Source organism: Aspergillus versicolor (genome assembly GCF_001890125.1).
Source record: "Aspergillus versicolor CBS 583.65 unplaced genomic scaffold ASPVEscaffold_8, whole genome shotgun sequence".
In the NCBI taxonomy this organism is placed as follows: Eukaryota; Fungi; Ascomycota; class Eurotiomycetes; order Eurotiales; family Aspergillaceae; genus Aspergillus; species Aspergillus versicolor.
In genome coordinates this window covers 875,920-903,386 of record NW_024467531.1, presented here as the reverse complement: position 1 = coordinate 903,386, position 27,467 = coordinate 875,920, and the positions used below count along the sequence as shown (strand labels likewise).

Below are 27,467 nucleotides of genomic sequence, written 5' to 3'. Positions count from 1 at the left end.
CGTCTCGCTAATACATTTGCATTCCATCCCAGTTCTGGTTCGTTATACCCCCTACGCTGATGTACGGCGAAAGGGCAGCTACTCATTTCTGATCTTCCAGACATGCTATACCTTGAGCCACCTGCACTACTTGGAGCCATGAATTACTACCTGAGAATCATTTTAGATCCCCATTCAATAGAACTATTGACTTCTAACCCTGTTTTGTACTCGTATGTGCGTTTAGAATTTGGTTCTAATTACCTCCAGCGGTAGTCGTTCGCCCCTAGTTAGCGTTGGTCTGAACTGATTTTCCCTGCAAGAGTAACCTGAAGACCTTTTCTTTTCTGTTCTTTTTTTCTAGAAAATACAGAAGCTACTCTAGACTTCTTGACTTACAATCCATTTGTGCGCCTGGCTCTGTAATAAAGGAGACAATGCTCTGTACTTAGTTTTGAGTAAACCCGTGAAACAAGCTCAAATACTCTACAGCTTTGGAACACATGAGTAATAGCATGAACCTGGTATAAATCCTTCATTATGATTATTACTAGAATTGTGTTTTCTACATGAATCCGGGTTTGGCCTGAAAGTTCTTCTTGCACGGCTCAAGGACACAACCTGCGTCTCAAACGCGACTTCACCACAACAGCTTCACAACAACAACAACATGCCAAGTAAAACAAGAAATAAGAAACTGTCCAGTCGGAAAAGGCTCACCAGGTGCTAAACACTGTCCTCTAACAGCTCTTAGGAGTATGGATTATCCAATTTGATTTTGCTAACAGTTACAATAACAGTAGTGGTGGAGTTGAACAGCTCACAGACATTCACACCAACCATTACTGTAGTGATAACACCAAGGATATTGAGGCCTCTTTTCACATTGAAAATACCAAGCCCTTTGATCTGTCTGAGCTACGCAGTCCATTGGTTGATGCTACTCAAGAACTTGAAGAAGGCAATCACGTCGAAACAGACTCGCCCGGAGGCACATCCATCCGAAGACGCCTTCAAGCTTTGACCACAGCTTCGAGTTCATCTACTGAGACCGATAGGCAAAGCTGGAAATCGATATCGTCGTCCAATAACGACACGCGAGCTTGGTCCGTCACAACACAGGACACAGGGTCAACAGGAATCAGCACCGTCTCAACTTCGACAGTCACACAGAACTCAAAGAGAAAGAAGAAGAAAAACAAAGGATCCTCGAAGAGAAAGGACTCTGGTGGCGCCTTAAGTCTTAAGTTCCTCAGGTCGCCTGGTGGTGAAGTTCAACAGCACCCTCGTCTTCCGCGCAAGCGGGCTAACTTTACCTATCACAGATTACATGCAATTCGACTTGGATTACTGCGAGGCTCAAATCGCAATGTCTAACAAGGAGCCAGAATGTGAACCTGAGATCGGCAAAGCATCGGCCGAGGAACTGGTGAGGATATACCTTACAAGATAGAACAAGAATCACATACTGACAAAACAAAAGCTCACCTACCTCCGCGGTATAACTGGAACCCAAGTCCGTGACATTCCTGCAAGCGACATGAAAGCCCCTCGCAGACCAAACGAATCCAGGGCCTGGGATCATAGAAACCTCTGGTGTGTCGACTGCCGCAAGTCCTGCCCTATCTGTAACACGACCTGCTGTGTTAAAGAAGAAATGGCGCAGAAAGCCGCCGACGAAAGCTTGGATCCAGATCAGGTTCACCAAGCAAAGCGTCTTGGGAAGATAATCGAACATCTTGGTACCCACGCTAAAGATGTCAGTACTTTTGCACAGTGTACGCCCCCCGATGGGTGTGGGCGATACGTATGCGCTAGCTGCTCCGGCGTGTGCCCAAGCGAGATATGTCGGGATATTCAGTGCAAGGTAAAAACAGACAATCATCAATAGCAAAACATTGGTACAGTATCGCTAATGAAGCATGCCCGCGGGTACAGGAGTGCAAGCCGGATCCCTGGGCTTCCTGTGATTGGCACGATTGATCATGGCATAAATCGCGGGATTATATCTCGGTGGGTGCTTCTAAGAGGGACATTTGGTACGCCAGAATATCTGATATCTGGGTTTACCGGTAATGGTTTTGATAATACAAGCCAGGAATTGGTATGCAGGTCCCAGATTGTGAGGACGATGCAATTAAATTGGGAGGGTTTAATGCGCCGATGAAAGGTCTCAACAAAAAAGTATCCACGACATGTGAGAAATACGGAAAAAAAGACAAATAAAAAAGGAATTAACGCTGAGAGTGAATATGAGACCACATTAATAGCACTGAAACTGCCAATTCGTAGTAAAACCTCAATGTCGTAGAATACATGTTCCGTATAGGTTTGTATAGTCCCCCGTCGAAGGGGTCAAGGGCAGAGCGTGGTCACGTGTGCGCTTAGCGAGCTCCACACCGCACCACCTCAGAATTGTGCCAGTCTCGCGAAGCACGCCGCCGAAGAGACCGATTCGACTCAACCACCCAACGCCAATCGACAACATCTCGTCCCAACCGGTCGCGCATCTCTAACGTTCAAGATGCGTACCTACGACGATTCTTTCAGCGGTCAAAAGATCTACCCCGGAAAGGTGCGTTTTGTCCCTCCGCCAAACAACACGTTCGATGAAATCCCTCGTCCCGACCGAAGGCCTTTACAGGCTGCACGATCGATCAAAACCATCGCCAATGCAAATTTTACATATAAGGGTATTTGTTGACAGATTGGCTTTTCTTGAAACAGGGTAAGCTGTTCGTCCGTGGCGACAGCAAGATCTTCCGCTTCCAGAATGGAAAGTCCGAATCCCTTTTCCTCCAGCGCAAGAACCCTCGCCGGATAGCTTGGACTGTTCTCTTCCGTCGCCAGCACAAGAAGGGTATCTCTGAGGTCGGTACCGCCTTTTCCTTTTATCACTGGGTTGAATTCGAGTTATTGGGGAATATTGTTTTGAGGAAGCGGGTTGGGTTTGCCCCTCGCGATATGGGGGTGGAATGTGAAACTTGGAACCGCTACAATGGAATTGGGGGATAACACTCGCGGAATGGATCACAAAAAGCTGACGGATGATTCAATGTGAACAGGAAGTTGCTAAGAAGCGTACCCGCCGTGCCGTCAAGCACCAGCGCGGCATCGTCGGTGCCTCCCTCGACGTGATCAAGGAGCGCCGTTCTCAGCGCCCCGAGGCCCGTGCCGCTGCCCGCCAGCAGGCCATCAAGGACGCCAAGGAGAAGAAGGCTGCTGCCGAGAGCAAGAAGAAGGCCGAGAAGGCTAAGTCCGCCGCCTCTGCTGGCAAGGGTGCTGCTCAGCGCATCCAGAGCAAGCAGGGCGCCAAGGGTTCCGCCCCCAAGGTCGCTGCCAAGTCTCGTTAAGGAAAAGATATAACGGTCTGGCTTGGGATTGGGAGGCGCGGAAGGCAAGCACTTCATGGACGGAATTTGGGAGGTTACTGGAGCTGGAATATGTGTTTTCCCTATCACCCAAAATGAAATGTTTCACAAAACTATCGGCGTACAAGACGGTTTCTTGCGGATTCAACGACATTCAGATAAGCTCTATCATTCGCACGCCATCGATTTCATAACTGGGAAATGGATGTGAGATGATAGATCCCTGATATACGTCGCTCTAGTGTAAATTCCTACATGACCTTGTTTTTCAGGGCATACGCCCAATCAAACATTACATATTCAAACAGTCCTGCTCCTTACGAGGTTCCGACGTACTTTCATGTCGTCACTTTACACGGCCTAGCACTCAAAAGTCGCTGACTCCCTAAGGCAACGTATTTTTGCACGTATCATCAGTAATCATAACTATACATTTTCTCCATAAAACCAAACTGACTCATCCACGAAAGATGTCACCAAGTTCCACAGCCGTAGATCCAAGACTCGGAGCCTCGAAATCGAGCCCTGCCATACTAGTAGGGCTCAAACCTATCCTAACCCGATTTGGCATATATACTATTTGCAGGGAAGGACAAACAAGAGATAACAGAGCACCAGGAAGAGTGTGATACCTCCTTATTAAGTTAAATACAGCAACTAAAGAATAATTGCACGTCCATTACTCTCCGTCATCAATAACTGCTTGAAAAGAACAGTAGCAGAGATATTCATGTTTCCAGCCGTTATTGCCTCAGGCAGCAGCATAATCGCTGAGTCACCCCCGGTTCCCGCCCTTCCGAATTTTGCCATCTCGCTTACAGGTCAGCACTAGCGCGATTCGCCCACAGAAGTCCAGCATAGTGGTGACTCAATCAACCCCCCTTTAACACAAGTTCCCACCTCGACTTTTCAACTTTCCCATTTCGATCCGACAAGTTCTACATCACCAGCAGCCATGGGTAAGGTTCACGGATCTCTCGCCCGTGCGGGTAAGGTTAAGTCTGCCACTCCTAAGGTCAGTTCTCCTTCTATCTTTCCATATTGTTCGTGCTGGGAAGGGAAGATTCTGGGACGAGCGCGATCGGGGAAAAGTTTTTAGGGGAGGGCTCTGCTCGTTCCGGATGTTTCTCGATTCAGGAGGTGGTTTTTTGTGATGGAAACTGCAAGAAGTACTTTGGGAATGGTAGGCTGATGAGCTCTCTTTGATAATATAGGTCGAGCCCCAGGAGAAGAAGAAGCTCCCTAAGGGCCGCGCCATGAAGCGTCTGAAGTACACTCGTCGTTTCGTCAACGTTACCATGACCGGTGGCAAGCGGAAGGTACGTTTATACTGATACTCACGGGAATATGGGGAATCTTGGAAAATCGGAAATACAGCCAGTTTTCTCGAGACGGTTCCTCATGTGGGCGTGGAATTCTGGGATAAAGTTGCTAACTTACAACCTTGCGACAGATGAACCCCAACCCCGGCAACTAGACGATACCCTAGCGAAAGGAGGAACCTGGTAATCGCCGCGGGGAAATGACGATGACGACCACGAACGAAAAGAAGAAAAGCACAATAATACGCGGCCTGGGCGGTTAATACCCGTTCTCTACCTAGTCAGAAAGGAATCTATCAACGCCGACGCGGAAGACTCGAGATTTCGATCCAGAAAAGGAGCCGGACTTGGGCTTGGTTACGGGGATGGTTTGCGGATGTTTTCTTTTCATGCATGGCTAGTTATGGGCTTAGTATCTTCATCATCATCAAATGGGAACTTCGACTTCGTTACTGGGAATTGAATTTGATTCTTGTCCGTTGACTGTTGATCGCTGCTCTGGCCTTCGTGAGCTTCATGCTCTTATGGGAAAGGCTGGTGCATTCTGCGACCGCAACCTGATACCTTCAGAATATGCTTCATATTCTCTCCTTTTACCGTAGTTGCGTAATCGGGCTTTGTTGCTAAATGCCCAGCAATCGGCACTCAGGTAATGTTCTAAATTCAACACTACAGTCTAAGCTTCGACTCTGATCGTCTCTACCTAAGAGAAGAAACGGCTTGGACTTAAGGGGTGGATAGACGCTAGCATAAATGAACTCCGGAATGTTAAGCAAACTCCATGTCTATTGGCCAATACATTCGAAGAAGCATTTACTTCCCTACGCCCATATAACTAGAACATCTGGGTCAATCTACCAAAGCGTCTCGCTACAGTAGACCCTCGTGGGTGCTGAGAAACGGATAATATAAACAGCCATGAATCTATGCATACGTCTATCCATCACTAACAAAGCCAGCAAGCCAGTATCAATCACAAATCTCTGAACGCCAGCAGAAAGAAACCTGGATATACACTTGGAGCACATAACAAGCAAATATCAAGCCCGTAACGATTACTCCACTTCCATTTCAGGCACCTAAACTCCGTCTAATAGTAATGGGCCATCTCCAACCCAGCCCTCTTGAACCCACACTTGATATAGAATCCTTCGTTTGTCTCGGAGCAGTCCAAGATAGTCTATGCAAATCAGTTAGTCACTGCACGTAGTAGTCGACTAAAATGGAAAACAAACCTTATAGCACCCAACCTTCTCGGCCACAAAATCCAACGCCTGGATGACCCTAAGGCCCAACTTCTTTCCCTGCTGCCCCTTCTCAACAGCAATGTCTTCAATATGCCCGACCATGCCCAGAGAGTGGATGAACTTGCGCTCAACAATCAGACTCCCTGTCGCAACAATCTTGTCTTCTTCGTCTACGATAACAAGGAGGTAGTATTCGTCATTCCGGGTGGAGATCCAGTCGAATCGCTTGTTCCAGGCATCTTCGCTCACGTCACCGACTGTTGTAAGGACACGCAGGACATCGAGGTAGCCCCGGTGGAAGTCGGAGCGTTGTATCGGGCGGATTGAGTACCCTTTTGGAAGGACGTCGGAGACGAGGGGGGAGATGAGGGTGGTAGGGAAGAGAGGCTGGTCTTCCTGGGTTGCGATAGGCATTGTGAATATGTTCTGAGATTTGAATTATAGAGGAAATCGCCAAAAAGGGCTAAATGTTCAATTGAAGACAGCAATCCGGTTCTGCAAGTTGGGGTTCGCGATGTGCGGTGTCGCTGAGATTGTAAGGAGGGGTTTAGCGGCGGTGAACGGGCGTTTAAGTTTCAGTCTAGGATCTCTGGCCACTAACTTGACAAGGCAGGTTCAATCAGATTGGAAAGAGCGGGCGATGAGAAGAATGCGATTATAAACGAGGGACGTCGGGTTGGGGGAATGAGAAGGAAAGTTCAAGTTGTCAACAATAATGGAAGATTTAAGGCGGAGTATATGGACCTAAAATCGAGGGAGCTGAACCACCCCACTTGAAACACCGTGAGATTGGACAATGCGAGGTATTTATAGATTGGAGGAGACTTCAGTTGGCAAATTGTACAACTAGAGAGTTGATTCTTCAAGATGCCAGGACAGTAAGGACTTTTTATTTTGAATCTGACTCTGAATCATGTTTTGCCTCTAAAAAAGGGGTGTTCCTGTCCATTCGGGGTATAGAGTTGATCCAAAAATAACCGACAAGCCAAGACATAGTCAATCCAAGAGGCAAAAAAAAAAATTAGAAGGAAAAAAATAGTACAATATATTCCAGTATACAAGTCAATAATGTCTAAAAATCGCTACAATGATTTATAACAGTCTAGGTTTAACACCCACCCCCCCCAACAACTAATAATGCTCATCTATTTCTTCTCCTTGGGGCTCAACATCAGCTCAGGTCGGACGTGCTTGTCGAAATCCTCCTCACTGAGTGCCTTGAGCTCCATAGCACTCTCCTTGAGGGTGATGCCCTTCTTGTGGGCATTCTTGGCGACCTTGGATGCCATGTCGTAACCAATGACGGGGTTTAGGCAGGTAACAAGCATCAGACTGCGAAAGTTAGTGAATTTGAAAAACAACCTATGTCCAGACAAGTAAATAAAACTTACCTCTCGTGGAGGAGAGTGTTGATTCTGGGCTCGTTGGCCTCAAGGCCAGCCACAAGGTTCTTCTCGAAGCTCTTCATTCCATCGGCAAGGATGCGAACGCTGTGTAGAAGGTTGCGGATCAGGAGGGGTTTGAACACGTTCAGCTCGAACTGGCCGTTCATGCCGCCAATTGTGGCAGCAACGTGGTTACCCATGACCTGAGAGCAGACCATGGTCAAGGACTCGCACTGGGTAGGGTTAACCTTTCCAGGCATGATGGAAGAACCGGGCTCGTTCTCGGGGAGGATAAGCTCGCCGAGACCGCAGCGGGGGCCGGACCCGAGGTAGCGGATATCCTGTGCAATCTTGAACAGGGAGCCAGCAAGGGTGTTCAGAGAACCAGAGGCCTCGACGATGGCATCGTGGGCAGCAAGAACCTCGAACTTGTTAGGGGCAGTCTTGAACTCAGTGCCGGTCAGCTTGGAGACCTCGGCAGCGATGGCCTCGTCGAAGCCCTTGAAGGTGTTCAGACCAGTACCAACGGCGGTACCACCCTGGGCAAGTTGGCGCAGGTGGGGCAGGGAGTTCTGGACGCGTTCAATGTTGCGGTCCAGCTGAGCAACGTAACCAGAGAACTCCTGCCCAAGGGTAAGAGGAGTGGCGTCCTGGAGATGGGTGCGGCCGATCTTGATGAGGTGCTGGAAGTTGTCCACCTTCTTCTGGAGAGCATCACGGAGACTCTTCAGGGAAGGAAGGAGAGTGTTCTCAAGTTCCACGACGGCGGCGATATGCATGGCAGTGGGGAATGAGTCGTTGGACGAAGCGGACATGTTGACGTGGTCGTTGGGGTGGACGGGCTTCTTGGTGCCCATCTTACCTCCTAGGATCTCAATGGCGCGGTTGGAGATGACTTCGTTCGAGTTCATGTTGGACTGAGTACCGGAGCCGGTCTGCCAAACGACCAGCGGAAAGTGGTCGAGGAGCTTGCCCTCAGCGACTTCACCGGCGGCCTGCTTGATAGCCTCACCAATCTTAGGGTCTGCAGCATATTAGCATCCATTTTCTCCCTTGTAGATAGTCAGCGAAATATTTCTTACCAAGGCCATAGTTCATGTTCACAGTAGCAGCAGCACTCTTCAGGACACCGAACGCCTTGACAACGGCATCAGGCATGCGGTCCTGAGGCTGGTTGATGTCGAAGTTACCCAGGGAGCTAGCCGTCAATCAGCATCCATTCTCACTTATTCGTATACCCATTCGACAATATCTTACCGCTGAGTCTGCGCACCCCAGTACTTATCGGCGGGGACCTAGAATCATTCCAATTAGACCTTGTATCGGGTTGTTTGGGAGGCGACCGGACTGTCGTACCTGGATTTCGCCAAAGGCATCGCTCTCGGTGCGGGATCCCGAAGCCTATAATACATGCATGTCAGCTTCTCCGGACTAAAGATCGAGTTGTATCCTCGTCGGGTTGCCCCGACGTGCAGAGGGGCATACCATTGTGACTGTTGAGCTGAAGGATCTCTTGTTTGAGAAGGACTGGACGGACTGGAGGCGGGGGAACTGTTGCAGTTGACGGGAGTTGGAGCAGAGCGAGCGTCGGCTAGCGAACGAGGCGGGGGAGCGAGCAGCCAACGTCAGTCCGGAGCGGGCCAATGCGGAGGTGTTCGATGTTCGAGCAACCGCATGTGGCAGAGAGCTCAATGAGCGCACCGCGGTTCGGGAGGCCATAGCGAAAGATTAAATGCCGGAATTTATAAAAAAGACGGGAACCCGAGAGTTAGGTATACTCTATGTGTTTGGAATTGGAAGCAATTGGGAGACTTGGGCTGTTCCAGAAGAAAAGAAGGGAGAAAAAAATGCGCTCCGAAAGGCGGCCAGCACAACAGACTTAAAGATGCGACAGCTTCTGAGGCTTCCAGCTGTTTTTTTGCTCTGCCGTCCGACGTCGCCGGCCGATTTCTCCCGGTCTGGTATTACAAATACGTGACTGTAGCTTTCTATGGGAAGCCGACCCAAACCCGAATATGTTACGGTATCAAGTATTGGCGGATAAACCAAAATCCAGTCTTCCTTTGCTCCTTGAGACACTTCAACCAGACTGAGAGACGAATGCCTTCTGCATTGTCTCAATCACCTTCTTGTTGAACTGCTTGGCCGACTCAAGAATCTCATCCAACCCACAAAAGGTGTGCGGGGCTCCCGCAACCCGGACTAATTCCACTCGCCCACCTGTCGCTCTCAGCTTGTCTGCGTATACTTCGGCCTCGTCTCGCAAGGGGTCCATCTCGGCACTGAAGACCAAAGCCGGCGCCAGGTTGGAGAAGTCACGGGCTAACATGGGGGATATCTTCCAATCCTGAGGATTATTTGTAATGAGACTCCGGAAAGCAACAGGGTCACCAATGGCAACTTACATCTTCCGATGGAGCAGGTCGTGGTACCCCGAGGAAATGTTGATGAAAGTATGACATTCTCGCCACTGGTAGGGCTACGGTAAACTCCATCTCCCGATACGAATCGTACGGAGAATTCTCCCGGTCAAACGCTCCATCTGGTGTGAATGAACTGTGCAAGTCGCAGACAGGCACCACGAGGATCTGCAACGCAAGCGGAATGTTGGCGTTTCGACAGTGGTGAGCTATTACCGCGGAAAGATGGCCTCCAGCAGAGGTCCCTCCAACTGATATCCTATTCAGGTCGAGGTTGAAATTTCCTGCTTGAGACCTAACCTGGATAAAAAGTCAGGTGAAGGAACAATGCACAAACAAAGTGACAGAGAACGTACCCAATTGAAGGCGACCCAGCAGTCGTCCACGGCAGTGGGGAACCTGTACTCAGGCGCAAGCCGATAGTCTACGTCAAACACTACCAGGTGACCATCCAGTCCATCCACGAGGCGTTTGCAAAAGTCATGGTCAGTCGAAAGATTTCCAAAGACCCAGCCGCCCCCATGGAAGTTGATGTAAACGGCTCTTTTCTTGGGCCGTCCGTGTTCATCATGGATAGGTGCGGGCTCAAAGATACGAATCTTGATCTCTCCGTCTTTAACCGCGCACGTCTTCTCGGTTATGCTGAAAACATCCGGACCTACAGCACGACCGTACGCCGTCAAGTACTTGGCCGGATCTTTGCGAAAGACTTCAATCGACACCTCATGCGTATGCAGCCGTCCCGCATTGTATTTGTTATAGTACTCTACGTAGACCGGGTCAAAGCGTGGAAGGAGGTCTGGAGGTATGCTGTTGTGGAGAGGCTGGACTATGAATCCTGGACGCAGCTCATGCAGGTCCTTGTTTCCTGCCATTGGTTATTTTATCAAACAAGACGTGACGTTGTAAAAGTGGTTTAAAATGTGAGATTTGCTCAGGGGAGATATAAAAAACCAGGCAGACAGTTGACGTTGTAATGAAAATGCGGGGGTGCATCTCTTCCTCCCTTTCCCCAAGCGCGCTATCTTTCCCCTCCAACTGCATCGAAGACCGGCACAGAACATCTCCAAAGTACAACGTTCTAGCTTCGAAAGCCCGTTAGCTCACTTCACCGTAAAAGGTGGCCCAGCACCGTCATGGGATCGGCTCGTTGTGCGTACTGCTCGGCTACTACCGGCTATCTCCATCCGCGTCGGATATTGTTGACGAGACCTATCCAGCTGACTTCTGACCTCATGGATCAATTTGTGGAACTAGGTAAGGGGTTTCCAAATTACGCCTTCGCATTGAGCAAATCAATTGATGCCAATTTGACTGCGAGCGTGGAACAGAACAAAGCCCCAGTCTTCACCAGCCTTGAGCGGCCATGACTTGAGGGGGCATGCTCCACCGTCACTGGCACAACATTCATTTTCGCTACCTTGGCCAGCCGGATAAGATGAAGAAATGCGTCACGTTTGGGGTATACTCGAGCAGTCCTCCAGTTTTGTCGGGTTAGCGGCTGTCTTTGCCGGATCGGCTTCGCCTGGTTCCAGCAGAAATTTTCTTCGAATGGCCAATGATGCCAAGATCCAATAATGGGACCACATACGGGGGGCGATATCGGTCCAAACTTATCGATTAGGGCGTCCGAGTATATCTTGACGCTCTTCCCCAAAGATCTTCAATTCCCCATACAAAGGTAGAGTGAAGATAACAAACCCGGATATTCACTAGTATTGACTTGCTTTGACTCACCCCATTCACCAAAGGAATTTCGCCTAATATAATAGAGCACACCCACTTCTCCACAACAAATCTCGCACTTTCACAACACTTTCACACCCTCCTACTTCCTTTCTGCAATACTTTCTTAAACGCCGATCACAATGACTGTTCTTAGCGTAAGCCCAGTGCCTCCGGACGAGATCTTCGCTCTCAACCGTGCATACACCGAGGATGACTACCCACAAAAGGTCAACCTTGGTGTTGGTGTTTACCGAACCAACGAGGGTCAGCCATGGCCTCTACCGGTCGTGCAAGAAGCAGAGAAGCAGCTCGCAGCAGAAAACAACCTCTTTCGCCATGAATATACGTCAATTGAAGGCGACAGGCCCTTTCTCCCTATTGCGCGTGACCTCATGTTTGGCTTCGATTCTCAATCGACCTCCGAGGAGCAAGAAGTAGCCAAGGCACGCATTGGAACCGTCCAGACAGTCGCAGGTACCGGCGCAAACCACCTTGGTGCTCTATTCCTCGCAACACACATGAAGCCCAAAGCTGTCTGGCTCTCCAACCCCTCCTGGGCAAACCATCTCACAATTTGGGAACTTGCCGGTGTCCCACGCAAAACATACCCCTACTATTCTGCCGCTACCCGCTCTTTCGACTTCGATGGCATGGTGTCAACCCTCGAATCCGAGGCCCAAGAGGGTGATGTCGTCCTCCTCCACGCCTGCGCCCACAACCCCACAGGCCTAGACCCCAACAAGGAACAGTGGAAATCCATTATCGACCTCTGTGAGCGCAAAGGAATCTTCCCCTTCTTCGACTCGGCCTACCAGGGCTTCGCGTCCGGGTCTGTAGACGAGGACGCCTGGGCCGTGCGTTACGTCCTCAACGAGAAACCTCAGATGGAAATGTGCGTTGCGCAAAGTTTCTCCAAGAACTTTGGCCTCTATGGTCAGCGTGTCGGCGCATTCCACTACGTCCTTAACGAGGGCGCCCAAGACCTCCGCGACACCGTCGTCAACAACCTCTGCCATCTCATTCGAGGCGAGTTCTCCATGGGCCCAACAGCCGGATGTAGCATCGTCAAGAAGATCCTCACAAGCCGTGAGCTTACGGCACAGTGGCATGGCGATCTCAAGACCATGAGCTCGCGCATCATTTCTATGCGGGAAGCCCTTTACGATGAATTAGTTCGGCTCGAGACTCCCGGCACTTGGAAACATATTGTTGAACAGGTAAACTTTCCCTCCCCACTCACCCTTACCAAAAAAAAAAAAAAAAAAAAAAAAAAAAAAGAAAGCCAGTCATTTTAACAATCTCCACAGAACGGAATGTTCTCCTACACCGGACTTACCCCCTCGCAAGTCTACGCGCTCAAAGACAAGTACCATGTCTACGTGCTGAAATCCGGCAGAGCCTCGATCAGCGGACGTAAGAAACCTCCTAGGCCCCATTATATATCCCACTCCAAAACTAACAAGTTTACTTTCTACCATAGTGAGCCCCAAAAACGTAAACTACGTTGCCAGGGCAATTGACGAGGTCGTACGAAACGTTAACTGAACTATGGAATTCATGTTTGCGAGCCGTTTTCTAACGAATCATGTTACATAGCGCATGCATAGATAGACCGTGATACCGTCTAGGATTGCCTGATTTTTTCCAATATGAATCCACGGCGTGGATGAAGCACATACGTGGACTGCATTATTGTGACGTACTTAAGAAATCTAAACACTTGCTGAAAGCGGGTAAAAAAAAATATGTTATTATAAAATATTGATTCATCATGATACGAAGCATTAAAAGAGAGCTATCTAAACTGAACCATCTATTATACAGAATGGTAGTTAATAGAGCAAAGCACAAATCCACAAACAATCATAGGAAATAGAAATGGAAGGTAAAAAGTATAAGTATCGAATGCGTAATGGCATGGCGTTGGAACTGACAGAATCAGAAGAGATTCTAGGTCGAGATCAATTCCAAAGGGTGTCATATCAGGTAAAAATGAATATACAATATTCGGGCGCTGAGCCGGATGACCAGCTGATTATTAAAGGGGTACCTCATTGAAATCCGAATCCCCTGCATGTTCCTTCGATTTTCCCTTTTCCCCTTCTTTAGGGCTGGATAGGCCATCGTTTTCTCCCTCTCCTTCTTCCTTCTTTTCCTCATTCCCATTTTCCAGACCTTGTTCATCCGGTTTCTCGGACAAGTCTTGTGTTTTCGACTCCTCTTCATCAGCATCCTCAGAATCCTCAGCAGGTAGTGGCGCCGACTTTGATTTGGTTTCTCCGTTAGTTTCGGGTTCATCCTCCTGCTTATTCTCTGGCGATGCTACTGTCCGCGTCTCATTGGCATCGGAGTCTTCATCCTTTGGAGGTGGAGGCGGTGGTGTCTCTGAATCTTCTGAAGAATCATTTTCTTCATCTTCTGCCTTTGGCTGCCCACTCATATCAGCTCCTGGGAACGGGGTTGGCGGTGCTTCAGGAGCACTTTGATCGGCCCCTTGTTGGCTTGCAGGGAGGGATAGAGACTGTGAATGAGATTGAGACTGGCGCGATGGAGAGGCTATAGATGAAGTCGTGCGCTGGTGCTGTGTTGAGCCGTGGATGGGCCCAAGTTGGCGGGTCTTGGGGTCGGCGTTCAGGTAATAGCCCCTTACGCTAACGATAGTGCCCTCTGCCTCGCAGGCGTCAACCCACTCAGGCACCACGACTGGGATGTTCATCTCGACAGCCTTCTCCCACAGTGGGCCTCTGCCCTCCGAGCAGACGAAGTGTGTAGTGTCGATTCGGACTGAGTCGATGAGCTTTCCACCAATGCGATCGAGAGCTTCACCGAGAGCATCCTTCCGCTGGTCGTTAAGAATACCAGTGGTCACTGTAATACCAGACAGGTCTGTCATCTTGTGTGTGCGGCAAGTCAGCTTCTCTGATTGGAACGTGCCTGCGGTCGTGCGCAAAACGAGATGGAAGCTGTATTCGGAGTGGATAGCGAGACCACTAATCTTGGTGCTGCGCGTCTCAAGAGGCCGGGGAATAGAACCGGCCTTGGAGCCATTGCGGTAGAGTGAGAGGGTCTTGAGGGATGCGGTAGCCAAGTCGATAGGGTCCCATTCGAGAACAAGGGAGGTTTGTGTAGCGTTGCGGAGGCGGAGTACGGGTGGTGAAGGTGTCTTGATGCCGTAAGTGTTGAGAATACGCTTTTGAAGGCCCTGGAAGGACGCCATATTGGCGGCTTCCGCGGCATTATTGCGCGCCACGGTAATATCAACGATACTTCCGGAGGTAATATTGTTAGGCAGGAGAACCGAGGGGAATTCGATCTAGGAGCGAGCAAGGTTAGCATTAGTGGCCACGTGGGGTAATCGGTGGAAACTCGAAAAGCCTTTGATCCTGAATCCCGATACTAGATAATCTTCCCGGGGCCAGGTCCATAGCAGGCTACGACTCGTCAAGGGCATCGTTTCTGCAGAATAGGATGGCTTACCAGGCGGTTGTCTTGGGTCAACAGGACAGCGACACCAGCGTCGACCTTTCCGACAGTCAGGGAGACCAGCATTCTGGCGGGTGAGCACAAATTAAGAAAGTCGCTAGATAGAGCACATTGACAGGCGAAAGGTAGCACTGGATGGATTGGAAGCGAGAGACCCTGACGGGAAGTGAAAGTTGGCTGTTGATGCTCCCTGGAGATCGGCCGCAGTTAGCGAAGATGCCAAGCTGGGCCAGACTGGGGAGCCGCGTGCCTGTCAGGAGCATTCGTCATCAGCAGCGCCCCCAGACAATCATTGCTCCATTACATACGGAGAATTTATTTCAGTCGGGCGGCTCTACAAATGCTGTTCCAGGAAATCTACAAGCGTCGATTTTTCTTCCTCCTGTGGCGTGCTCAGGGACTTTATACAAGCAAGCTTCTTCCTGCAAATAACTAATTGTACACGGGTATCATACGGAGTATAACTATGATCAGTAACTTGGACTTTGGCACTCTCCTAGCCTTTTTTTCGAGGTCTTGTGCTCGGCCGTGGGGTTCCCCTGTGCGTCTGTGTTGATTTCTGGGCCTCTCTGGGCTTTGCAACTTTCGGCTTTCCAGCGTTTATCGACTGCTGATTTCGTTGCTGCCAGACCAATTCATCCACCTTAGACTTCATCTCTTTCCGGAATGCCGGAAAGCCCCCCTGGAGTGAACTGGGCAAAATCGTAATAGTGACAGTCCCTCTCATATTACCGCGAATCCCATCAGTCGAAGCTATATTCGTCTCCAACCTTCTGCCCTTAGCATCAAATCCCCGGGCTTTCAACTCATATAGAAATGCATCTCGCACTTTTCGAGTAACCCGGGACCTGACTACCCGTTTTTCACCAAGTATCTGTATAGAGTTCACTCTCCACCATAGCGTATTTGGATCACGGTTATCGCACTGAAACTTTATCTTCGGGTAGATGGGACTTTGTCGAAGAGCAAGGTATCGAGAAGCAAACGATGGTATGACCGATTTTGGTGTGAATTTGAGATTAAATAGACGCTTAGGCGCGGATTGGGCCATTTCAAGAATTAAACCACCATGGAGGAGAGGAAAGGGCGCATAGAAATCACAGGCGGCCGGAGAATGAGCGGCATGTGTCGCCAGGTACTGGCAGGTACCAGTCGCCACCCAACGCACAAGGTTTGCCAAGAGTAGTTGCGAGCTCAATACACCTCGGTAATCAAGAAACAAAAATCTTGCAACAGCCAAAGAAGAATTGCACTGAAGCAGTTCGAAATCAGAACCAAGAGCATGCAACCAAACATTCAGCATCAATACTCTGGGCGGTGAGGATTCTCGCTTTGTGGCAAGCCTAAGGCAAACTTCAGGCCGCCACACATCGATGACATAAGCCATCACAAACCCGTTTGAAAGAGAGATTTAAATGCACAATCTCCCCCCACTTTCACGTCCTTTCGGCTGCCCATCTCCTTTCACCTTTGAACTCCAGTCTCTATTTCGATCTTTTGATCAGGCATACCGTTCCCAGCAAACAGCTAGGGATATCTCAGTATGCCCAAGAACAAGGGAAAGGTATGACTCACCTTTTTCTTCCCATCTCACCCCGCTCTGCCTTTTTTTTTTCTGGCTGTGTGCCGCCCAATCTCGCCTCCCGTCCCTACGCAATATTTCGCCAGTGATATCTCGTGATTGCGCTAGGTGAGCCGGACATATTTCGGCAGAAGGGAGTGGCAAATATTTTGCGAGCACAGCTTTGGATTGCCGCCATTATGGCCATATGCTAACACAAAATGTCTATAGGGCGGTAAGAACCGTCGTCGCGGAAAGAACGAGAACGACAACGAGAAGCGTGAACTCGTATTCAAGGAAGAAGGCCAGGAGTATGCGCAGGTCGTGAAAATGCTCGGCAACGGCCGTCTGGAGGCTCTCTGCTTCGACGGCGAAAAGCGCCTCGCACACATCCGTGGCAAGTTGAGAAAGAAGGTCTGGATTAACCAGGGCGATATCATCCTTCTCTCGCTACGTGACTACCAAGACGAAAAGGGCGACGTCATCATGAAGTACACCGCCGACGAGGCCAGAAGTCTGAAGGCCTACGGCGAGCTGCCCGAGCATGCCAAGATCAACGAAACCGACACCTATGGTCACGAAGGTTTCGAGGACAACGTCGAGTTCGACGAGGACCGCGATAGCGAAGAAGAGAAGGACGTCGATATCGACGAGCTCTAAAATCCTTGCCCCAACTCCGATATCTTTGCATTCCATACTCCCACAAGAGCCACTGGGTTCTTCCCGCCAGCTTCGATCTTCGGCCTTTTGTTTTCTATCACCGCAGCTTTTCAAACTACTACGCGGCGAGAAAAATCACTCTCGCGTCCTTCGACGGTGATGGAATCATAACGAGAAATCGCAGCTTACGGGACTTCCCCGCTTCGGTCTACCCTCAGAAGACCGGTGCTCTTCCAAGCTTAGTACGGATCATTGATATTTGGGACACTGGAGAACTATTCCATGGTGACGATTGACTGGGTACGTTTCCTTTCTTTCGCACAGTTCATCGTGGGAGAAGTTCTCCAGATGCTGCAGAGAAATGGACGTGACGCGTACGGTGTCAACTACGTACTGGTCCACGTCGTGTCAACGATCCTTTGTCTGTTTCTCTTTCTACTCGCTCCTTGCTCCTTTTCTTTTTTTGTTGAAAAAGCTTGGATGATAGATTAATGAAAGGGTTATGAATAAAAAAAAATCTTTCCAGACCATTTTACATTTGTAGAACACATCTATTATATGCGTCAGCCACTAGTAAGGCACGTAGCTCAACTATTCCCCATCAAAAACACTCTTCCGGAAGAATCCAACAACCTGCCTCGCAGCCTCCTTCCCCATATATGGATCAAGCTGTTCAACATCCATATTGGCGATCTCGGTAATATTCCCAATATCAAGGATCAGCCGTTCCAATACCTGAGGCGAGACCCCAGGAACAGCCCTCAACATCTCTTGAGGCAGAAGATTAAACGTCCGATGCTCAATCCCCGAAGCCGTCATCACATCCCCTGTCCCCGTTTCTGCGTCTGTCAAAATGTCCACATCTAACCCGATCTGCACAGCACGCACAGGGTCCGGCTCTGGGGCATTTTTCTTCATCTCGGCGAAAATTTCCGCCGTTTGATAAGGCGAGGATGACCAGATTATTTTCAGCCTTGGGAAGGCGAGCGTCAGGAGGACGAGGAGGTGTTGTGCTGATTTAGGGGCCGAGGGGTTAATGAGTGCACTGCTGGACGACAGAGACGTTGTTACTGCTCCCGATGAGGAGAAACCAAAGTCCGTTAGGAAAGTTGTTCCCGGTGTAGTTGCGGATGTGAAGGCGTCGAAGGTAAAGGATTTGTTTTCGTCGAATTCTATTAGTAGGAGAGGGGACTTGTAATGCTGGGTCATTGTTTCGGCCTGGTTGTACAGACGCCCGTTGCGGAGTGAAGATATCAGGTCACGAACGGATTTGCGTTCCACACAGATGTCTGGAGTGAGGATGTAGTCACCTACTGTTATTTGGCAGGGTACAATGATCATGTTATTGCCATGGAGGAGGGATGGGAGGGCACTTCTGAATTCTCGAACGTCGACGACCACTCGTGGCGGTGATGCTGTTGCTGTGAGACGTCCGCCACCGGCAATACGAGTGTTGACTGTTCGGAGGAATTGCTCTTGCGGGTCTTCAAGACTCTTGTCGTGAGTAATGGTTACAGCCATGTTCTAATGTAATAGGTTAGCTTCTGCCTTCCAATTCGGGGGCCGGGGGAGGGCGGGGGGGCTCCCTTACGCTCTTCTCTTTGATGAGCTTGGTGAACGAATCCTTCTCACGCCTGACTGCACTCAAGTACCGTTGTTCTTCAACAGAGCCACCATAATACATGAAGTACACGCGCACGTTTCTTCCTACGTGGGAGCTGCGGTACACCTCAACCCTTCGAATAAAAGCAGAGTCCGGCTCGTACATGATAATGTATCGAGGGCGCACTTCTTCAAGAATGTGCTCATCCATATCGCCATCAAACGGATGTACCATCACCAAGTCGTCCATGTCATACAACTCGTAGAAGTCGTCCATGTCCTCGAAGCCATCGATAATGACCTCTTCCTTTATCGTCTCTTCGGTTTCGGTGGGTTGAATCTCATCCAGAAGACCAGACATCTGTTCCGAAGGCTCAGCGTCTGCTTGGACACTAGCATTCGCTGGACGGCCCGGCATTGAATTTGTAACCACACCTCCACCACGGACTCGACGTCGCTTGTTTGGAGGAGCTCTTCCTTGTGGGGTTGACGGTCGCGGCGTATCTCGGCCTGATCCAGATGGAGTCGCCTCAGTTGATAATCTCCCTGACAAATTTTTGTTGACGTTGGACAATGAGCGTTTCCAGTCAATATACTCCCTTAGTCTTCGGCGCAACATCACATCTGCCGAGCGCCTCTTTTCTTGCATGCTTTCATCGTAATCCGCATTATCCTGTCTGTCGTCTTCTACTTTCGTATGCATTGTCCCCAAATACTCCCGAAGTTGACGACACATTCGTTGGTCAGCACACATTATTAACACAATGCTATTTGACTCGTCCGTATTGACTGGGTTGAGATATGCGTCTGTTTCAATCTCCTCAAGTATCTCAGCTAGGACCTCCCATTTGGGCTGTTCTTCCAAAACAGGCCGAAGTGTAGTAGGTAAAGAGGTTAAGGACGAGCGAGTGGTATCATTGCCAATTTTCCCCTCGTACACCCGCGACTTCGCTGTCTGGAAAAGAACGTGGGCGGCGTCAAGAAAGAGCCATGGTGAATAGTTGTGTCTCGTGGACCCTGGAGGGGGGGAGTGCGCAGTTACAATGGTATCAAGATATTTAACAAACGAAACAGCGTCGTAGGTGAGGAGGGCGCTGGATTTTATTTTTCAGTAACCGGCACAGGGAAATTCGGAAGGGTGGTGTTTGTCTTACTGAAGTATTGCCCGAAGATCGCTGAGATCACTCACAATCTGCTTCGTTCTGAAACTCACACGGTGCCACATGGGCTCAAGCTGACGTCTGATAGCAATGTCAAAGCTCCTGTGCAGAGCACTATCCAAAGTCCAATCAGCCATGTCCAAACCTGTATTCGCCTTCTTGAGCTCTCCGATACATAGTTCAACGCATTCAAGAACGGCGTTTTGGATTTCCCGCATCTTATCGCTCATTGGGACCTCAAGTTCGATTACTTCTGCCTTTCGGTGGCCCTCCAACGACTCAGCGACGGTAACGTGGAACCGCGGCCATAATGAAGCTTTGCGCAGGAACAGGTTCCGCAGGGAATTGGCCAAGGGCGCAAACCCTGTGGTGAAAGGCTCTGGGGAGTCTGAGAAGGCTTTTAGAAAACCACTTTTGTTGGCATGACGAAAAATCCGAACTATGAATGCCTCGGTTGACGTTGCGACAATCCTAACCGGTTAGTTGGTATGCGAGCAGGCAGGTGAAGCAGAGCCTTACTTGTCAGCATGAAGTACAACCAGCCCAGTCACCTTCTCTGGGTCAAGTAGCTCTGGGACGGGTCAAATAAAGCTCAACATTGGGAGTTTCGGGGTATAAAAGTACTTGATAGCAAATCCACGACTAGTATTCTGGATGTCACACTCAGAATACCACCTTCGGCGTATATCCTCTCTCTAGACTGCTATCAATATTCAATCCCAGCACCTATTAGCGGAGCACTCACCGCATGGGAACTGTAGCCCTGTCTGTATTTATAACCTTGAGGCCCCTTGCAAGAGGGGTTCTGCTAATCGCATAATGCTCTGCCAGGGCTTCGAGGGCGTCAGCACCGCTTGTGTGATGGATTGCCCCCCAGGCAGCTTACCCTCTCCAATCCACTCGTTTTCTCTATCGTCTGCCCCCACTAATAACACCAGGTTATTTCCAGCAGCATCGTAAAAGTGAAGCAGGTTCGTAATCAAGCGCAGGAGCCCCAGACCCCGAGCGAGGATGACCAATTCATCTTCCCCGCGGAGTTCGGTGAAGATGTCCTGCTGGAATTGCTACGGCGTACCCAGTCAGCGGAGAAAGCAAATTTATACACGGGGACATATGATCACTAATACATACTAGGGGCAGGGACAGCTTCACCGGCGCATTCTGTCGTTCAGGTGGCATGAGGAGCCTCTTTACGCGAGCAGATGAAGTCTCGTCGCGAAGTGAGGCACAAGAACACGAAGTCACGTGTTATGATGCAATCTATACTTTGCTCAGCTTCCTCTGCTAATGGCTGTTCTTGATTATTCTATACCTGGTAGAGTTCCTTTTATGAATACTTTAAGATACGTTATGATGGGCTTGGTGTTCATCAAGACCGGTATACGGCCGAACACAGATGACTGCAAGATCAGCACATGTATACCCAACTTCACATTTGAAGCCTCAAGGCAAAATTGAAATTAAATTAATTAATTTCAGCTAGTAGCACATAGTTTATCAAATCGATACACATATCCCATCGTGCAAGGGGTTCTGGTGAAAACATTCCTATCTCACTTGTTCAGCTCCTTCATGCGCGCCTCGATTTCCTCTCGAGATGCTTTGGGCGGCATATCTGGTGATGGCTCATTAGGCGTCTGAAATTACACAGGCTGTTCAATTCGTATCCAATATGGTACTCACTTTCGGGAATCTGGGGCCCCTTTGAGATATGATCCTGCGCGGTGGCTTTCTTGCTCTGGTCCTGAGAATTCGAGGACTCGTTGTTGTTTCCCGGGGCGAATGTCTTGGGGTCTGGAACAACAGGCATGGCGATTAAAGAGAGATCTGGACTTAAAAAAAAAACGAATAGTATAGTATCAATTCTCTGTAGATGGTGAAGAAGAAAACTACTGCCTATGGAGAGTTTATACAAGAGTGAAAGGCGAGGTGACGTCATCCACAGTAGGGCAAGCACTCGGACACTTGAGGCAAACTATTAGCTTGTGTCTCATATAGCCCTGGGAACACCATTGCCCCGCCTAGCTCTTGGTTCTTTTCGTATATGGCGAGTTGGTGGGATTGCGTATTCAAATGAGGCAGTTCAGTGCGGCCTAAGCAGAATATATAGTTGTCCACCTTGGGATCAATATGATTTAGGCATCAAAATAATAGAAATACGGCAAGAACAAACCGACAAACCAGTGGCGACCCTTTTATCCATTTCACAATTCGATCAAGGACAGCACTATACAGAAAACCATTGAGAAGTGAAGAATACTGCTGCGTAAGGCTGTTGCTGGTCGCATGCGAGTTCCCCACTGGGCGGTGCCTCTAAAGTTGTTTAGTGCCTGCGACTCCGCTCGCTCTTGTCTGCCTCACCTCAACTCCACGAGACGCCTTCCTTTACCTCCCCCAATCCTGCATTCCCAAAAGACAACCCAATCCCTGTCTACCGGGAACAGAACAACGCTATTTCTTGACCACATTCGACCCTATTTAGGTCTTTAATCCGACAACAGGCGCCAGCTACTCGCTTGCCCTGCTCCCAACTACCGCCGGTTTTTGCCGCTGACAAGATACCTATACCTGTCCCTAGGAAACAAGCGCTCTTTGTTCTTCGAAGATTTACCCTGCAATGTGCTGCGGGGAATCAGATTAAGACGACGCCTTCCCCCTTATTCTTCGAGCACCCCCGAACGTTCAACTCCTCTTTGCCCCGCTTGACTCGACATGCCATCTATCCTCAGTGACGCCGACAAGGAGACGGTGAAGAGAAATGTCCCGAAACCAGCAAATAAAATTCAAGCAGTAGCAGTTGCGCGGCTCTTTGTGGCCTATCCAGATCCGCACAAATGGACGTATACCGGCTTGCAAGGCGCCGTTGTGCTGGCGAATGACTTGGTCGGGCGCACCTTTTGGTTGAAGCTGGTGGATGTATCCGTGAGTGATAAGCCATGATTTTGTTAGGATTATTCTAACATCGCACTTCCCCGGACTGTAGCCCGCTGGAAAAGGCGTTATCTGGGACCAAGAAATTTACGAGAACTTCCAATACAACCAAGACCGCACGTTCTTCCACACCTTCGAGCTGGACGATTGCCCCGCCGGTTTATCGTTTGCTGATGAAAAAGAGGCGAAGACGTTCATCAAGAAAATGATAGAGCGGGAGAAGAATGCAAGCAAGGAGACACGCCAAACACCATTTGCGTCCACACGAGGACAGGGTCCTACACCCGTTGCGAACGGGAAGTCTGGTGGCGTAGGCCGATCAATATTCGGTAGCCTGCTGGGACGGTCGCATGCACCAACGCAAATAACACCGGCCGAACTCCCTCCAGCCCCTACGATACAAGCCGCCCCACCACCTCCCCCTGCGGCTTCCCCGGCGCGCAAGGAAATGCCTTTCGACACGAGTGACCCATCATGGAAGGGACTGTTGGGCGAGCTCGAGGCCATGGGGTTCACGGAAGACCAGATTGCAGACAATGCCGATTTCATCAAGTCGTATATCGAGCAAAAGCAAGCCAACGAAGCGGAATCTGCATCGCCACCAGTCAATGATAAGAGGGGAAAGGCGCCACCTCCACCCCCTCCTGCTGCACTACCGCCGAAGGCTAGTGCCGTCAGCCCTCAGAATACAGGTAGTAGCTCGGGCAGCCGTCGGGGTGCTCCCCCTCCACCACCGCCGTCGCGCAAGACACAAGCCAAAACGGACGAAGACACAGCTCCGACACCCCCGCGAGACCCGTCGCCGCCGAGGGAAAGATTTCGGGCCCCTCCCCCGATCGCGGATGCTGGCAAATTTGCCCATACAGTCGGTCCAGCTCCGCCAGCGCGCCCGCGAGCGGCGTCAGGCGCTAACCCTGGACCGCCGCCGCCGCCCCGACCTCCCAAGGCTCCGATGGACGATGGACCTCCTCGATTCGGAGTACCACCTCCATTCCAAGGGGAACGAAAGGTGTCCGCCCCGCCAGCTCCCCCTAGCCGTAGCCCGGCACCTCCAGGGCCTCCACCACCCCCGCCGCGGACAGCAAGTCCTGCATCACCACCCCAGCTTCCTCCTAAACTCCCCAATGCCTCAGGAGGACCTCCACCACCACCACCAAGGAGCCCGGCTTCCCAACCCCCGCCACCGCCTCCACCTGTACCTGGTGCATCACGGCCTACTCCTCCGCCCCCTTCTACAAGCGCTGCTCCGTCCCCACCTCCACCACCGCCGCCTGTTTCAAGCATCCCTCCCCCGCCCCCTCCACCGGCACGTCCGAGTCCAACTGCGAGTGCTGCACCACCACCACCACCACCAGCGCCGGGGGCCTCTGCGCCGCCCCCTCCCCCGCCGCCTCCAGGGGCTGGTGCACCCCCACCCCCTCCGCCTCCTCCAGGGGCTGGTGGTCCTCCACCTCCTCCGCCTCCTCCAGGTGCTGGTGCTCCTCCACCCCCGCCTCCTCCTGGTGGATCAGCACCCCCGTTGCCGCAGCCTACTGGTGGCAGAGACGATTTGATGGCTGCTATTAGATCATCTGGCGGTAAAGGCGGTGGCGGTTTGCGCAAAGTCAAAGATACCGAAAAGAAAGACCGAAGTGGAGCCATGGTGCCAGGAGGGGCTAATGAAACATCATCAGCAAGCCCTAGCGCAGGCGGTGCCCCTCAAGGAGGATTGGCGGGAGCATTGCAAGACGCACTGGCAAAGAGAAAACAGAAAGTCAGCGGCAGTGGTAAGCACCAATTCCCAGAACTATTTGTTATAAATATCTAACTCGATTTCAGATGACGAAAAGGACGACGATGATGATTGGTGAGCGACGAATTGTTGAGTGTCTTCTTGCATCTTCCCTATTTCGTTGCAAAATATTGTTCAGTTTCTTTCTTTCTTTTTTTTTGATACCTATGTGCTCCAGTCTTCTTGTAGCCATTCGTGTTGTTTGCGGTTTATCAATTGCAAGCGTTGGGAGAGGATGTTTGTTGAATTCCCAAAAATCTGCAGCGTTCAGTTCACCTTTCAGTGTCTTGTTCATGAAAACGGTCATACGCATCAATGTCTCGGCTACGAAATTCGCATGTCGGCCAACAATGTATAGAAGGTCTGGAAAGAACTTTTCTTATCAGGATATCAGCCAATGTTCCCATTAGTAGTTAAGGACTAAGGCAGCGTAGCTGTATAGATAGAGTGGCGGGAACATAGTTGATCCGACCGCCTTTTTTGGATGGGGAATTCCCGAAGAGCGGAAGTCATTCTGCACAACCACGGAGCACAACAAGTGGATGTGAGGCTGCGAGAAGAAATTGGGGCAGACTTCTCTGCTCGTCTTCTTGCCAATATCAACAGATATGCTCTCACCGTCGCCCTTGAACCCCTCTGTTCCTTCAGCGCAACTCTTGCGATTTCTGCGTGCCCAGTCCGAATCGGCCCTCTTTTCGAAAAACCAGCCATCGGCATGCCGCCATGTTTCTACTAAGCTAACTTCCTGCTCGTCTACCCCGTTACCTGTGAGACGACCTTCTGGAAGAACGAACGTTGGAGTTAGTCCGCTCCAGACGCGCTTCTTTTCTGGCGTGAATCCATCATCGAGAAACCGTACCTCTTTAAAATGCGCCTCATCTGTTCCCCCGTCGCTCCCGTCCGGCGCGTTCGAGCCCCCCTCGAAACCGCCGCAAACTCGCAACTTCTCATCGACTAGAAATCGGTCTATCCTTCGCAGGTTTTGGGATTTCAGACGCAAGAAGCCAGCTGCGGAGACGCGCAAACCGCCCTCGTTGCTTGACGATACGGATGGCGGGCTGAGCCTTGCGCGAGCGCTCGCAGCAAAGGCATCAAATGAACTCCGCCTTAGGTGCACAGAATTTGATATGAATGGGAATGTAACTTTGATGAACGGCGAGTTCAAGAAAAGCGAGCTGATTGCCAGGGTTAGTGTCGGCGTGCTGAATGAAAATGATAAGAAACTAATGATTATAATAGTATGGCCTTCTCCCGCGTGATCTTCGAAAGATCGATTCGTCCACGTTGCCTCATATATTTGTACGGCCGAGCACTATCCTGATCAACTTACTTCATCTTCGTGTGCTCATTAAGGCTGACCGGGTTCTGGTCTTTGACGCATACGGCTCAACGGATTCATACATGCAGTCCCTGTTTGTGTATGATTTGGAGGGAAAACTGCGACAGAAGCAGGCCCCGGGTGCCGGTGCCCTGCCTTATGAGTTCCGGGCCATCGAAGCCGTCTTAATCAGTGTCACTACTGGCCTAGAGGAAGAATTTAACGGGGTCCGGGAGCCGGTTGTGCGCGTCTTACGAGCTTTGGAAGAGGATATTGACCGGGATAAACTTCGTCATCTCCTCATTTATTCGAAGAAATTGGGTACATTCGAGCAAAAAGCACGGCTTGTTCGAGATGCTATCGATGATCTACTCGAGGCGGACGATGACCTTGCCTCGATGTACCTGAGTGAGAGATCAGAAGGTGTTAATCGCGAAGAACACGATCACCAGGAAGTTGAGATGCTGTTGGAGTCGTACCACAAGGTTTGTGATGAAATTGTGCAAGCTAGCGGGAACTTGGTGACGAACATCCGCAACACAGAAGAAGTGTAAGCCTTGGCTCTTTCGTGTCAAAAACAACCGACTGACTTTAGCAACAGTGTGAAGGCAATCCTGGACGCCAACCGCAATTCTCTCATGCTTCTCGATCTGAAATTTAGCATCGGTACTCTCGGTCTTGGGGCAGGGACTCTTTTTTCCGCGCTGTACGGAATGAACTTGAAGAACTTCATTGAAGAATCCGATCTGGGCTTCGGCGCAGTATCCGTGACTTGCTTCGCTATCTCTGCCGTTGTCTGCGTGTATGGTCTTGCAAAGCTACGCAAGCTGCAACGTGTCCGTATGTGGGGGGAATCAGGCGTCGGCGGAACCCCAATTCTTCCTCTCCACTCTCATAACACTCTTCCAAGCCATAGGGCCAACTGGCGAGCCGATTCCATAGAACCTGTTTGGAATAGCCTTCCCGGCGAGGGAAGGGCAGAACGCATGAAGCGCATCAAGGATAGCGCGGCTGCTGTAGCGGCCGCGCGGTCCGCTGCCTCTAATGCTACCAATAGCAGATCTGCGTCCCTGAAGCGCGCAATCAGGTTTCCTTCTGGCTCTGGTTCCAGTTCTGCATCAAAGCAAGCGAAGGAAGCGACGGCTACTTCCCGCTCTGAGACTGGTTCCCAGGGCGGTAGTTCTGCATGATCGAAGTGCCCGTCATTTGTTGTTGACAAATTGTACATGCAGGTATGATTGATGGGATGTTTGTGATTTCATTTGCATTTGAGGCTCTGGGTGGAGTTCGGATTTGTTTGTCTTCTCTGCTTCCATACTTAATAAATTAGACCTCATGTATTAGTCTGCTTTATGACCCTTTGCCCTCAGTTTGGAGCTGGTTCAAGTACGAAGGAGCTTTTGTTTCATTGATTATAGATTCATCATCTCAGTATATAGACAGCAGAACAAAGTCCCCAATCAATGTACATTAGACAATAAATCAATCTCTACTGGGTATCTATTTCGCTTTTGTTGTATTTTGACCAC

The 27,467-nt window shown here is 50.2% G+C and overlaps 15 protein-coding genes across 15 annotated transcripts; 7 read left to right on the top strand and 8 right to left on the bottom strand.

The window, feature by feature from the left end:
• Window positions 1–649: 649 nt before the first annotated feature.
• Window positions 650–1,962, top strand: ASPVEDRAFT_54995 (uncharacterized protein; the record flags this gene model as incomplete). The annotated part of the gene is made up of 6 exons (XM_040815004.1): window positions 650–702; window positions 831–1,246; window positions 1,305–1,408; window positions 1,463–1,589; window positions 1,632–1,846; window positions 1,918–1,962. The coding sequence occupies 6 exons, from the start codon at window positions 650–652 to the stop codon at window positions 1,960–1,962; spliced, it is 960 nt and encodes a 319-aa protein (XP_040670693.1).
• A 541-nt stretch (window positions 1,963–2,503) lies between these two features.
• Window positions 2,504–3,332, top strand: ASPVEDRAFT_137481 (60S ribosomal protein eL24; the record flags this gene model as incomplete). The annotated part of the gene is made up of 3 exons (XM_040807396.1): window positions 2,504–2,554; window positions 2,707–2,850; window positions 3,045–3,332. 3 exons carry the CDS (start codon window positions 2,504–2,506, stop codon window positions 3,330–3,332), a joined length of 483 nt encoding a protein of 160 aa, XP_040670692.1.
• Window positions 3,333–4,181: 849 nt separating this feature from the next.
• Window positions 4,182–4,884, top strand: ASPVEDRAFT_44461 (40S ribosomal protein eS30). The gene is made up of 3 exons (XM_040813051.1): window positions 4,182–4,365; window positions 4,565–4,669; window positions 4,804–4,884. The coding sequence occupies exons 1-3, from the start codon at window positions 4,306–4,308 to the stop codon at window positions 4,825–4,827; spliced, it is 189 nt and encodes a 62-aa protein (XP_040670691.1). The 5' UTR covers window positions 4,182–4,305; the 3' UTR covers window positions 4,828–4,884.
• A 577-nt stretch (window positions 4,885–5,461) lies between these two features.
• On the bottom strand, window positions 5,462–6,798 carry gup1 (glucosamine 6-phosphate N-acetyltransferase). The gene is made up of 2 exons (XM_040813050.1): window positions 5,908–6,798; window positions 5,462–5,852 (listed from the first exon to the last, which is right to left on the bottom strand). Exons 1-2 carry the CDS (start codon window positions 6,331–6,333, stop codon window positions 5,763–5,765), a joined length of 516 nt encoding a protein of 171 aa, XP_040670690.1. The 5' UTR covers window positions 6,334–6,798; the 3' UTR covers window positions 5,462–5,762.
• A 266-nt stretch (window positions 6,799–7,064) lies between these two features.
• ASPVEDRAFT_31349 (class II fumarate hydratase) lies at window positions 7,065–9,023 on the bottom strand (the record flags this gene model as incomplete). The annotated part of the gene is made up of 6 exons (XM_040810462.1): window positions 7,065–7,251; window positions 7,311–8,328; window positions 8,387–8,502; window positions 8,562–8,599; window positions 8,661–8,705; window positions 8,790–9,023. The coding sequence occupies 6 exons, from the start codon at window positions 9,021–9,023 to the stop codon at window positions 7,065–7,067; spliced, it is 1,638 nt and encodes a 545-aa protein (XP_040670689.1).
• A 361-nt stretch (window positions 9,024–9,384) lies between these two features.
• On the bottom strand, window positions 9,385–10,599 carry ASPVEDRAFT_86300 (alpha/beta hydrolase; the record flags this gene model as incomplete). Its single annotated transcript, XM_040817821.1, has 3 exons — window positions 9,385–9,651; window positions 9,710–10,024; window positions 10,081–10,599. 3 exons carry the CDS (start codon window positions 10,597–10,599, stop codon window positions 9,385–9,387), a joined length of 1,101 nt encoding a protein of 366 aa, XP_040670688.1.
• Window positions 10,600–11,592: 993 nt separating this feature from the next.
• On the top strand, window positions 11,593–12,997 carry ASPVEDRAFT_54990 (putative aspartate transaminase; the record flags this gene model as incomplete). Its single annotated transcript, XM_040815003.1, has 3 exons — window positions 11,593–12,669; window positions 12,760–12,865; window positions 12,933–12,997. 3 exons carry the CDS (start codon window positions 11,593–11,595, stop codon window positions 12,995–12,997), a joined length of 1,248 nt encoding a protein of 415 aa, XP_040670687.1.
• A 180-nt stretch (window positions 12,998–13,177) lies between these two features.
• On the bottom strand, window positions 13,178–15,148 carry ASPVEDRAFT_44455 (putative chitin biosynthesis protein (Chs5)). Its single transcript, XM_040813049.1, has 2 exons — window positions 14,930–15,148; window positions 13,178–14,765 (listed from the first exon to the last, which is right to left on the bottom strand). Exons 1-2 carry the CDS (start codon window positions 14,999–15,001, stop codon window positions 13,491–13,493), a joined length of 1,347 nt encoding a protein of 448 aa, XP_040670686.1. The 5' UTR covers window positions 15,002–15,148; the 3' UTR covers window positions 13,178–13,490.
• Window positions 15,149–15,224: 76 nt separating this feature from the next.
• Window positions 15,225–15,994, bottom strand: ASPVEDRAFT_44454 (uncharacterized protein). The gene has a single exon (XM_040813048.1). The coding sequence runs from the start codon at window positions 15,984–15,986 to the stop codon at window positions 15,432–15,434; it is 555 nt and encodes a 184-aa protein (XP_040670685.1). The 5' UTR covers window positions 15,987–15,994; the 3' UTR covers window positions 15,225–15,431.
• A 733-nt stretch (window positions 15,995–16,727) lies between these two features.
• Window positions 16,728–17,156, top strand: ASPVEDRAFT_137374 (translation initiation complex factor eIF1A; the record flags this gene model as incomplete). The annotated part of the gene is made up of 1 exon (XM_040807384.1): window positions 16,728–17,156. A coding segment is annotated over one exon (429 nt), but the record flags the coding sequence as incomplete, so codon positions are not given.
• A 295-nt stretch (window positions 17,157–17,451) lies between these two features.
• Window positions 17,452–20,829, bottom strand: ASPVEDRAFT_822007 (uncharacterized protein). Its single transcript, XM_040817159.1, has 7 exons — window positions 20,805–20,829; window positions 20,664–20,751; window positions 20,543–20,613; window positions 20,438–20,489; window positions 19,913–20,389; window positions 18,748–19,852; window positions 17,452–18,680 (listed from the first exon to the last, which is right to left on the bottom strand). Exons 2-7 carry the CDS (start codon window positions 20,666–20,668, stop codon window positions 17,748–17,750), a joined length of 2,643 nt encoding a protein of 880 aa, XP_040670683.1. The 5' UTR covers window positions 20,669–20,751; window positions 20,805–20,829; the 3' UTR covers window positions 17,452–17,747.
• ASPVEDRAFT_197815 (uncharacterized protein) lies at window positions 20,770–21,097 on the bottom strand (the record flags this gene model as incomplete). Its single annotated transcript, XM_040809242.1, has 2 exons — window positions 20,770–20,982; window positions 21,050–21,097. Coding segments are annotated over 2 exons (261 nt in total), but the record flags the coding sequence as incomplete, so codon positions are not given.
• A 374-nt stretch (window positions 21,098–21,471) lies between these two features.
• ASPVEDRAFT_86295 (uncharacterized protein) lies at window positions 21,472–21,728 on the bottom strand (the record flags this gene model as incomplete). The annotated part of the gene is made up of 2 exons (XM_040817820.1): window positions 21,472–21,533; window positions 21,602–21,728. The coding sequence occupies 2 exons, from the start codon at window positions 21,726–21,728 to the stop codon at window positions 21,472–21,474; spliced, it is 189 nt and encodes a 62-aa protein (XP_040670681.1).
• Window positions 21,729–22,630: 902 nt separating this feature from the next.
• Window positions 22,631–24,699, top strand: ASPVEDRAFT_86294 (WASP family protein; the record flags this gene model as incomplete). Its single annotated transcript, XM_040817819.1, has 3 exons — window positions 22,631–22,840; window positions 22,902–24,615; window positions 24,668–24,699. The coding sequence occupies 3 exons, from the start codon at window positions 22,631–22,633 to the stop codon at window positions 24,697–24,699; spliced, it is 1,956 nt and encodes a 651-aa protein (XP_040670680.1).
• A 450-nt stretch (window positions 24,700–25,149) lies between these two features.
• On the top strand, window positions 25,150–27,439 carry ASPVEDRAFT_44450 (CorA family magnesium transporter). Its single transcript, XM_040813047.1, has 3 exons — window positions 25,150–25,807; window positions 25,860–26,488; window positions 26,540–27,439. Exons 1-3 carry the CDS (start codon window positions 25,229–25,231, stop codon window positions 27,126–27,128), a joined length of 1,797 nt encoding a protein of 598 aa, XP_040670679.1. The 5' UTR covers window positions 25,150–25,228; the 3' UTR covers window positions 27,129–27,439.
• The last annotated feature ends 28 nt before the right edge of the window (window positions 27,440–27,467 follow it).

Coding starts and splice junctions, on each gene's coding strand:
- ASPVEDRAFT_44461 (XM_040813051.1), top strand. CDS start 4,306: ATGGGTAAGGTTCACGGATCTCTCGCCCGTGCGGGTAAGGTTAAGTCT. Junction 4,366..4,564: donor TTAAGTCTGCCACTCCTAAG/GTCAGTTCTCCT, acceptor TTGATAATATAG/GTCGAGCCCCAGGAGAAGAA. Junction 4,670..4,803: donor TGACCGGTGGCAAGCGGAAG/GTACGTTTATAC, acceptor ACCTTGCGACAG/ATGAACCCCAACCCCGGCAA.
- ASPVEDRAFT_44455 (XM_040813049.1), bottom strand. CDS start 15,001: ATGCTGGTCTCCCTGACTGTCGGAAAGGTCGACGCTGGTGTCGCTGTC. Junction 14,766..14,929: donor TGACCCAAGACAACCGCCTG/GTAAGCCATCCT, acceptor GCTCGCTCCTAG/ATCGAATTCCCCTCGGTTCT.
- ASPVEDRAFT_44450 (XM_040813047.1), top strand. CDS start 25,229: ATGCTCTCACCGTCGCCCTTGAACCCCTCTGTTCCTTCAGCGCAACTC. Junction 25,808..25,859: donor AAAGCGAGCTGATTGCCAGG/GTTAGTGTCGGC, acceptor TGATTATAATAG/TATGGCCTTCTCCCGCGTGA. Junction 26,489..26,539: donor ATCCGCAACACAGAAGAAGT/GTAAGCCTTGGC, acceptor CTTTAGCAACAG/TGTGAAGGCAATCCTGGACG.
- gup1 (XM_040813050.1), bottom strand. CDS start 6,333: ATGCCTATCGCAACCCAGGAAGACCAGCCTCTCTTCCCTACCACCCTC. Junction 5,853..5,907: donor AGAAGGTTGGGTGCTATAAG/GTTTGTTTTCCA, acceptor TGATTTGCATAG/ACTATCTTGGACTGCTCCGA.
- ASPVEDRAFT_822007 (XM_040817159.1), bottom strand. Junction 20,490..20,542: donor AGTCGTGGATTTGCTATCAA/GTACTTTTATAC, acceptor GACCCGTCCCAG/AGCTACTTGACCCAGAGAAG. Junction 20,390..20,437: donor GTTGTACTTCATGCTGACAA/GTAAGGCTCTGC, acceptor CTAACCGGTTAG/GATTGTCGCAACGTCAACCG.
- ASPVEDRAFT_44454 (XM_040813048.1), bottom strand. CDS start 15,986: ATGGCCCAATCCGCGCCTAAGCGTCTATTTAATCTCAAATTCACACCA.